The sequence below is a fragment of the Sapajus apella genome, unplaced genomic scaffold, assembly GCF_009761245.1.
Source record: "Sapajus apella isolate SASKATOON/1434 unplaced genomic scaffold, GSC_monkey_1.0 scaffold43, whole genome shotgun sequence".
In the NCBI taxonomy this organism is placed as follows: domain Eukaryota; kingdom Metazoa; phylum Chordata; class Mammalia; order Primates; family Cebidae; genus Sapajus; species Sapajus apella.
The window spans coordinates 13,341,135-13,351,481 of NW_022436983.1; the positions used below are offsets into that span (position 1 = coordinate 13,341,135).

Genomic DNA, 10,347 nt, shown 5'->3' on the forward strand with positions numbered 1-10,347 from the left:
GTCCCTACACCTGACCCCATGACCCCTTTGAACAAAGCCTACCTTACTTTGCTTCAACAAGTGTCACTGAGTGAGTTTTTTTTTTCTTTAACATCTTTCAGATGGAGAAAGAAAGGCCTTTAGGCTAATTTCCTTTCGGATGCCTGGTGAGACCAATTCTCCTATCAGGTATGCAAACCCCCCAGTCAGGCAGGCCAGAGTGCCCGGGGGTGGAGACTGTACCAGCCAGCTGTGGGCAGGGCTGTGGGGGTGGGAGGAGGAGGTGGAGTCTCCTTTTTCTAGGGCATGTGTCACCTGCCTCCTGCCCAGGGGCATTGCCCCGGCACTCCCCTGCCAGTGTGCGAGGCAGTGTGAAGCTGGGGCCAGCTCCCCACAGCCTCTGGAGTGCATCACTGACCTTTCAAGACCTATGTTGTTGGCCCCCCAGAACCCAGAACATGGCAGAAGGGGAGCAGGCCAACCCCAGAGGGTTCAAAAAGAAGGTGCTGGGTAGATGCCCCTCTGGGGGGAGGGGCCCATGCTTCAGGGCCTCCTGTCCTTCAAGAACCTCCAGGTAGGTGCCTGCTGCCCTGAGATGGAATCTCCCAGGGAGGGGCAGGGACGGGGGTGAGGGACTGGCTCCTAGAATCCCTTTCTCCAGAAAGGAGAGCTCTGAGAGTCAGCATGGGGGACTGAGATGGTCACTGCATTTCCAGCACTAGAAGGGCCTTTGGGAACACGTAGTCAACCCTCACGCAATACTCATGTGGCCCAAAGAGAGTGACGCCACAACCCTCCTGTGGCCCAGAGAGGCTGAGGTCACACATTTTGGAAGCAGTGCTGGGACTGGAATCCAGGGACTCAGGACTCCTGGCTTTGGGTTCGAGACTCATCTGCTAGGCTGGGTCACGTGACTTCCTTCCTGGACTCCCTCGGGTGTGCATGGGAGGTCTGGCCTGAGACAGCAGGCTTCCTGTCCTGGAGGCTGATGTGTGGAGGGGGCTCCTGCCAGAGTTGGGAGCAAAGAGATGCTGGTGCCTCCTGGCTCTGCCATTTGGGGTATGCTCCTCCAGGAGGGGCTGGGCAGGTGCTGATGACAGAGCTAGGAGCAGCAACTAGGACGTCAAAAGATAGCATTGATGACACCTGTCATGAGGCTCGGGAAGGCAGCAGCAGGTCCCGCTCTGCCAGGGGTGGAGGGGATGGACTTAGGCCCTGGGTTTCATCCTCCCACAGGTCTAGCCTGGGTATGAAGAAGCTCTTCGCCATGGCCATCCTCGCTGGCAGTGGTGAGTAATGACGCCAGGGGGACTCCTCCCTCTCTCCCGCTCCTTGCCTGTCGCCCTTGACCTTGGGTGCCTGAGTTATGGTTTCACTTACTGGCCTAGGTTCCTTCCTCTCTCTGGGCCTCTGCTTCCTGCCTCAGCCCAGCAGGCTGCACCCAATTCTGGAGCTGTTTACCCCTCCAGCCACCTGTAAACAGGCATTTATGAGCCCCGGGGGGGCAGGGCTGAGAGCTGAGCAAGCATCATAAAATGCTGTTGTTAGCTGGGCATTTGTGTACCTGAGTGTGTATCAGTGTGTGTCCATCAGACAGGAGTTAATGATTTTGTGTGCAGACAGATGCAGGCATCTGTGTGTAGGTGTGTCTGAGCACGTGGTGATGTCTATGTGTACAACACGAATCAATAAAGTATGTGACAGTGTAGGCACCTCAGTGTGAGCCCATGTGAACATGTGTTAATTGGGGTGTGTGTCTTCAGAGTGGCCTTACAGATGTAGGGTGCATAGATCTGTAGGGGTGTGTGTGTGTGTGTGTGTGTGTGTGTGTGTGTGTGTGTAGGGTGGGTGTCTGTGTACCACAGAGTGGTGGGAGGTCAGGGGCTTCTTTCTGGGGGTGGTACCCAGGGCGTTGTGTTTGGGTAGCTGCCCCTTAGGATTCTTGCATGAGGCCCTTGACGCAAACCTGACCCTGCCATGTGTCCTGACATCATTTGTGTGGCGGGTGCCCCAGCTCCACGGACCATCGGCTGGGCCTCTTGCTGACCTTTCATGAGCCTGTTAACCTCCCAGAACACAGCCTGGCTTGAGGAAAAGAAATAAAGGCCAAAAACAAAAGTAAGCTTCCATGTGGCCAGACATGAGAGAGGGCTGGCTGCATTCAGGCAAAATGACCTATTATTTAGAAGGCTACCACTTGAGTTCAGCCCAAGCTAGGGGCAGAGCCTTCAGCCCAACTGAACGTGGACTTGGATTCCTTCACTTGGAGTGCGAATGTGGACACGGCCTCGGGCCAGGCCCGATTCTCCCCGGGATGCATTTTGTATGTCAGTACATCTGTAATGCATGAGCATGTGAGTGTACAAGTGTGTGAGTGTATCAGGTGTGTGTGGGTGAGTGTGAGTGTATCAGGTATCTGTGGGTGAGTGTACACACACCTGATACACTCACATCCCTGCTGTAAGCCCTGCAGTCCTGAGAAAACAATGCAGGCCATCCTTGCTGGGGGCTTGCTCCATGCCAGGCACTGTCCCAAGCCCCTTCCATCCATGAACCCATTGAAAGCTCACTGCAACCCCATACGTGGTCCCTTGTAGATTTCTTTCCTCCTGCTTAGCTGCCCACCCTCCTTGTCCCAGCTTCCTTTCCTGCTTCCTCCTGCCTTCTCCCCCTACCCTACGTATCCCTAGGCATTGGGAGGATGATCAGTCCAGACTCTCAGGATGAGAGAGGTTGGGAGCGGCCAGCCACGGGGCAGGGGCTCAGAGCACCCCCTGGTTCTCTTGCAGTTCTGTCTGCAGCCCACGGCAGCCTGCTCAACCTGAAGGCCATGGTGGAGGCTGTCACAGGGAGGAGCGCCATCCTGTCCTTCGTGGGTTACGGCTGCTACTGTGGGCTAGGGGGCCGTGGGCAGCCCAAGGATGAGGTGGACTGGTAGGTACCAGAGACTGGGCTCCTGTCAGGGGCCAAATGAGGATAGCTGAAGGTCAGACTGAACTTGACCTCCATCCCTGAGAGGGGCAGACTTTCTTTCCCCAAAGAATTTGGCTTCTTTAATGAGTCAGTGAACAGAGCCTGCTCTTTCTTTGACCATGTTCTTTCCAAACTGTCTTGGACGCTTTCCGTTGTCCATCTCCAAGGTCATGGGCTTGGAAGTGTTTCAGCCCCTCCTCTCCCAGGAAGGGACTTCTGACTTGCTCCAAACACACATGGGAGAGCAGTCAAACAGCTGACACCCCGCAAAGGCAAGGGCTGGGACCCCTGCCCGCCTGAGATGGGAGGCTCTGGAAGACAGGACTGAGAGTTCCTGGAAGTCATGCTTGTCTTCTGCTCCTATTCCCCCAACAGCTGCCAACACCAAGCTGGTATCACAGAAAGCTTAATAAATGCACATTTACTCCACCAGAGGTGACGGGGACAGCCACACTGCCTGTGCTTCCTGTCCTGCATCCCACCAGACCTTTGTCCCTCCCTGGCCATGAGGCACAGCCGCGGTAGCCTCTACATATAGTCGATGCTCCTCCAACCTTGACTTAAACCCAGACAGGCCCCTGACCCCTCCGACAGCTGCAGCAAGGACCCTGTGGGAAGAGCTGGGAGCCCTGTGGATAGAACAAAGACACAGGGGAGAATATGTCCTGGGGTGGGCAGCTCTGGTTGCAGCCATGAAACTGAAGCTGTGAGGATCAGAACCTGGGGTGCTGGTCCCAGCTCTGCTTGACTGTGTGACCTTGGACAAGTAACTGTCTGTCTCTGGGCTTCAGTTCAAACGTTTGAGTTGTGAGAGACTGGAATACATGATCAGAGGTCTGTGCTGGTGGGAGATGGGCCAGCCCGGCCATGCCTGTCCACTCACCTCTGCTCATCCCTAGGTGCTGTCACGCCCACGACTGCTGCTACCAGGAACTCTTTGACCAGGGCTGTCACCCCTACGTGGACCACTACGACTATACCATTGAGAATGACACTGAGATCGTCTGCAGTGAGTCCCTCCCCTGCCACCTGGACCCCCGGAGAAGGGAGTGGCCGGCTCCATCAGCTTGTGCTGGGATGGTGGACAGTCTTGTCAGATGAAATACAGGCTGCCGGCTGGACGTGGTGACTCACGCCTGTAATCCCAGCACTTTGGGAGGCCGAGGCCGGTGGATCACCTGAGGTCAGGAGTTCAAGACCAGCTTGGCCAACATGGAGAAACCCCGTCTCTACTAAAAATACAAAAATTAGCCGAGCATGGTGGCAGGCACCTGTAATCCCAGCTACTCAGGAGGCTGAGGATGGAGAATCTCTTGAACCCAGGAGGCGAAAGTTAAAGAGAGCCAAGATTGTGCCACTGCACTCCAGCCTGGGTGACAGAATGAGACTCTGTCTCGAAAAAAAAAAAAAAGGAAAGACAGGCTGCGCAGTGAAATTCACATCTTAGATATATAATGAGCAACGGTTTAATATTAAGTGTGTCCTAAATACTGCATGGGACGTATTGATACTCAAAATTAAATGCTCATATAAAATTAATTAATATTTATAGAAAATGAAACTTTTGGGACATACTTTTACTAAAACATGTACTATTTACCTGAAATTTTAATTAATTAATTACAAAGACTGCTCTGTTGGCCAGGCTGGAGGACAGTGGTGCCATCATAGCTCACTGAAGCCTCGACTTTCTGGGCTAAGGTAATTCTCCTGCCTCAGCCTCCCGAGTTGCTGGGATTACAGGCAAGTGCCACGCACCCAGTTGATTTTTGTATTTTTTTGTAAAGATGGGGTCCCTCTATGTTGCCCAGGCTGGTCTTGAACTCCTGGCCTCCAGCTTTCCTCCCACCTCTGCCTCCCAAAGTCCTGCGATCACGGGTGTGAGCCACCAGCCCAGCCTGAAACTGAAATTTAACCAGCCATCCTGTGTTTTGATGTTGGTTTTGCTCAGTCTAAATCTGACCAGCCTAGCTGTGGCTCTAGATCGTCTCCCTGAGGTTCTCTGATGCTCAGTCCTAGAATTGGCATCCTGGTTCTCCTGTCCCCCAAATTCTGAGTGGTTCTGATTCACTGGGTCTGGGCGGGGCCCAGGAACTTGGCCTTCAGCCAGCTCCCCAGATGGTTCCAAGACTGCAGCTCTGCAGAGAGGCCGAGACATGCTGGCCGGGGACTTGGGAGGCCTGGGTTTGAACTCGGGTTCCGGCCCCTTGCACCGTGTTGACCTAACCCCGCCTGGCCTCCGTCTCGTCACTCATGGGTCTGCTGACGGGTTTGGATCAGAGCAGACTCTTTCCCTTCCAGTTGTGTCACTGGGACCCCACCTACAGAGGTGGCTCCATCCCAGGACACCCAGTGTTTCCAGGGATCCAAGGTATTAGCACCAGGCCTGGCAGGTCCCCTCATTTACTATGAGCTGGCTGTGACTATTTCCCAACATGTAGGTAAGCGCAGGTGGCATCCAGGTAGCTGCGCCCAGGGGTCCCTGCCCTGCCCCACTCAATGCCCCTCTCTGTGGGCAGCCCCCGAGCCCTCTTTGCCCCCATGTCTTCACTTGGCACTACCAAGTTGCTCCTTATTAATAGATCACAAGCAATGCTGGCTTTGCAAAGACACTCAAGTCTCCTGTCATCTGGGGAGGAGTTTAGTGGAGAATGGGGTGCATTTGGGACCCCTTGGGAGCCCAGAGCTCTGTGGTCCTCACGTTCTTCTGGTCAAACATGAGGTGGAGGGGCTGGCTTGAGATAGCAGATGTCCCCCTATTAATGCAGTTGGAGGAGAGAGATTCTCCCCCACCCACCACCCACCAAGGGTAACGGACTAACTTAAAGCAGTGACTTTCACGTTGGGTTTTGGGGATCCCTGGGGCCATCAAAGCTAGCAGCCTTGAGAGGTGATGGTCACATAGTCCCTGAGAGGTTCAGCTAGCACTTTAGTGTATTTTATCATTAAACAGCGTCTTCTGGGGCTGTCTGATGCACTGGCCTTCTTTAAAGAGTTTCGTTTAAGAGACAAGATTTTGCTGATATAAAGTGTGAAAGGTTTGCAGACCGATGGAGCTAGTTGGAGGTTCTCAAAGGGTATTCCCTGAACCAACGACAGCAGCAGCTACGGCACCCAGGAACTTGTTAGAAGTGCAAATTATCAGGCCCCGCCCAGACCTACAGAATCTGACACTTAGGGGTGAGGTCTAGCAGTCTTTGTTTGAACAAGCCCTCCAGCTGATTCTATGGTGCACCTAAGGGTGATCTCTGAAATCTAATAATTATAACAAGGCACAGGGACAAGCCACAGGAGCATTAGCCCTCCACTACACCTGTGCTAGGCTCTTAGGCATTCACTAAGCTGTTGACAAGTGTTTTTCTCACTCATTTCTTACCAATAACTCCCTCTTTTTTTTTTTTTGGAAACAAATTTTTACTCTTGTTGCCCAGGCTGGAGTGTAATAGTGCAATCTCAGCTCACTGCAACCTCCGCCTCCTGGGTTCAAGCAATTCTCCTGCCTCAGCCTCCCGAGTAGCTGGGATTACAGGCATTCACCACCATATCAGCTAATTTTTTATATTTTTAGTTGAGATAGGGTTTCACCATGTTGGTCAGGCTGGTCTTGAACTCCTGACTTCAAACAATCCTCCACCTGCCTTGGCCTCCCAAAGTGATGGGATTACAGGTGTGAGCCACCGCGGCTGGCAATATCTCCCTCTTGAGTGGGTGTTCTCTGATTCTGTGAGTGAAAGAAAGACGTCTAGGGTGGCAGAAGTAACAGGCCTGGGGGTGGGCCTTCAGTTCTCTGTGTGACTTACGCAAACCCATCCCCCTTTCTGGGGCTCAGTTTCCCCAGCTATGCAATAACTGTGTTAGATGTCAGTGGTTCCCCAATTTTACATGCACCAGAGTCACCTAGAGAGCTTGTTACAGCAGACTGCTGGGCCCCAGCCCAGAGCTGCCAACTTTGCAGGTGTGGGGTGGGGCCCATGGGTGGTACTGGTCCTGCCGCCCTGGGACCACATTCCGAGGGCCACTGGGCTCTCCAAGTCTGTGCCCCCGCTCCCCAGCAGTGGTCCTGGGGGGCCCCTGCTCCTTTCACCCACAGACTTTGCCCATCCATCCGCCTCTAGGTGAGCTCAACAAGACAGAGTGTGACAAGCAGACGTGCGCGTGTGACAAGAACGTGGTTCTGTGCCTCATGAACAGGACGTACCGAGAGGAGTACCGAGGCTTCCTCAACATCTACTGCCAGGGCCCCACGCCCAGCTGCAGCATCTACGAACCGCCCCCCGAGGAGGTCACCTGCAGTCACCCATCCCCGGCGACCCCCACCCCTCCCTAGAGCCTCTGAGGTCTGAGAGAGAAGAGCGGGTGGAGGGTCTGGCTTGGGGACCAGACAGAGGAGCAGGGAGGGTAGGAGCCAGGCTGGGAGCCCCAGGGTTGCTGGCTGCCTCCTCTCTGGCGCCCTCCAGCGAGGGCTCAGCAGCCCCCACCCCCGAGGACTCAGGAAGGTCTGGGTCCTGACTCTGGCCATGTTGCTCCCCCAGCCCAGCCCCAGGCACGGTTGCATCTCACCACTGATTCTGCATTAGGTGGGAAGTACGGAGCTTTAGGGGTCTCTTCTGATGAGAGTAGCCGGGGAGACCCGAGAACGAGAGAGAGAGAGAGAGAGACAGGAGGGGCCTCTAAGTAGAGCCTCTGTTGTGGCCCCAACTTGACTCCCAAGAGCCTTAGAGAGTCTGAGCCACCAGCCCAGGCCCAGAGTTGGGTGCAGCCTCGGCCTAAGGTCACAGGAAGGCAGATTGCTGGTCCCAAAGCTTGGGTTCCAGGAGCCCCTCGGCTGGTCCCACAGGATGGTCCAGGGTGGCGGTTACTTTGGGCTTGAGGCTCTCTAGAGCCCCATTCACAGAGCAGGTGGCCTCACCCCAGCCCTCACTAAGGTGGCCGTGAGTCCAGGCTCAGACCCCAGGGTATAGCGCTGTGCTGAGTGTCCCAGCCCCAGAGTCCAATCTCAGAGCAGGCTCCTGGGCAGTGACAGAGCCACACCTAGGGACACCCCCCAGGCTAATATGGGGACACATGAAAACATGGCCCCAACACCTACAAGTCTTCTCTGTACCCCCCACTGACCCATGCGTGTCACCCCAACCCTGCCCCACCACACCGCGTGGCTCTGAGGAGCACCCCTACCCCCGCCCTCCAGGTCCCTGACAGACACTGCCCTCCTGGCCCGCCCCTGGAACGGTGAAGGGGGGACCCTCACCCTCTCTCCCTGGGCTGTGGGCAGGTGTCACAAGTCCCATTGGTGGGGAAGAGGCTGAGGGCTGAGACCCACCTCAGTGAAGAGGGAAACAAAGAGGGAGAACATCAAGGCAGGAGGCTGCGTGGAAGATTCTAGAAGAGGGTCAAGGTGGGAAGCTGTGTGGAAGCTTCTAGAAGGCAGTGGGGAGAGAATAGGGTGGTGAAGGAGAGGGGAGAAGATGGAAGCCAGAAAGGACGAGGTGAGTGACAGCCACCAGCAGGGAGGGGCCTCCAGGCAGCACTGAGGAGCTGGGGGCAGGGCCTTGTGGGTCTAGGTGTTTGTGTAAGGCCTGGAACCGGGCCGAGGTGGAGGGGACGCCCCTGTGGGCCCCCAGCACTGTTGTTTCTCCAGGTGCACCTTCCCCTGCTTCTTACCTGTCCGAGCCTCAACTCAGGGTCGGCGGCCTCCACGGAGCCAGCGCCGCCAGCCCGAGGACCACTGAGGCCACTCTCCGCCTGGACTCAACAGCCACCAACAAGCTCATCTGGCAGTGCCCCGGGCACCATTGTTGCTGGGGAGGAAAGGCAGAGGAGGGACATGTATGAAAAAGAGGCCAGGGAGCCTCACCAGCCCCAGGTTCCAGAGCCCCAGCCATGGAGACAAGGACACTGCCCCCCAGTGCCACCGTCAGTGTGTGAGGGGCCCATGCCGTCCTCCTCCCCACCCCACTCCCCCCCCACGCCCCCACCCCCCCACCCCCCCCTCCCCCACAGCGCCGCCTCCTGCTGGCCATGGTCCTCCTGCTAGGGGGAACGCAGGTTCCCAGCTACGCCCCTCAACACACACACACGCACACACCCTCCCCTGCCCCTTGGGAAGTCCAGGCCAGGGTCTGGGGATGGGATTCTGCTGCCTGGGGGTCCTGCCCACCCCCACTCACCCCAGACACTTTGGATGCTGCAGCTCCCAGAGAATCTCCACAGGACTCGGCTTCCCCTCCTCAAATGAATAAAGGCCTCCTACCTCAACTTTCCATGGCTGGGCCCTCCTTGGCCAGGCGTTGGGGGAGGGCACAGTGACTCCCCCTGCTTCTCCAGCTCTGGAGAAGGTGGGTTCCCATGCCCAGTGGCTGGCATGGCCCATCTCCCTCCTGCCCTCCGGCCTGGGGGTGAGAAGTGGTGCCAATGCCACGGACCCTAGGCCCCGTGGTCCAGCAGTGGGGCGATGACCGTGATGACGCTAACGACGGGCTAAGCGCTTTTCAGGCACAGATCTCTGCCGTGCTCTCCGCACCCATTTCTGCTGATAACTGAGGCCCAGAGAGCAAGTCACACAGGTCACAAGTGATGGAGCTGGGCGCTGAGTCCTCTAAGTCTGACTTTTTGTTTGTTTGTTTTCTTTTGAGACAGAGTCTTGCTGTATTATCCAGACTGGTGCGATCTTGGCTCACTGCAACCTCCACCTCCTGGATTCAAGTGATTCTCCTGCCTCAACCTCCCAAGTAGCTGGGATTACAGGCGTGTACCAGCACGCACAGCTAATTTTTGTATTTTTATTAGAGACAGGGTTCCACCATGTTGGCCAGGCTGGTCTTCAACTCCTGACCTCAAGTGATCTGCCCTCCTCAGCCTCCCAAAGTGCTTGGCTTACAGGTGTGAGCCACTGCGCTCGGCTGGGTCTGACTTTTAACCCCTGCTCCATGCAGCTCCTGAATGATGATTTGGGCAGCTGGGGCGGCGGGAGGAGAGACTGGCCCATCCGGTTCTCCTTCCAGCTCTGCTGCTGACATCTGTCAAGCCTTGGTGGGCCCATCTGTGAAATGGGACTACATTTCTACAGTGCAAGGTCCCAGGCTTGTTGTGGCAGCCACTGAGACAGCGGGGAGGAAAGGGCTTTGTGAGCCTAGTGGAGGGGAGGGGCAAGTGGGCAGGAGATGATTACCGCTGAGATCATTTGTATGGAGGCCGGGTATTTCTTCAGAGTGACAGTGAGTGATGGTGGGGCCATGAGGGTCCCACAAGGCAGCTGCGTCCTGGTCCCTTCCCTGACTCAGGCTCCTTCCTGTATGGGCATCGGTTACCTCCCCCACAGCAACCAGAACAGTTTCCCATGCTCCCTAAAGCCATGGGCTTCCCTGGGGACATCAGCGGGGACCACTGTGTTACATG

At 56.0% G+C, this 10,347-nt stretch overlaps 1 protein-coding gene across 1 annotated transcript; it reads left to right on the top strand.

Moving 5' to 3' along the window:
* The first annotated feature begins 322 nt into the window (after window positions 1-322).
* Window positions 323-8,950, top strand: PLA2G2F (phospholipase A2 group IIF). The gene is made up of 5 exons (XM_032300662.1): window positions 323-553; window positions 1,216-1,268; window positions 2,769-2,913; window positions 3,852-3,961; window positions 7,068-8,950. The coding sequence occupies exons 1-5, from the start codon at window positions 438-440 to the stop codon at window positions 7,277-7,279; spliced, it is 636 nt and encodes a 211-aa protein (XP_032156553.1). The 5' UTR covers window positions 323-437; the 3' UTR covers window positions 7,280-8,950.
* Window positions 8,951-10,347: the final 1,397 nt, after the last annotated feature.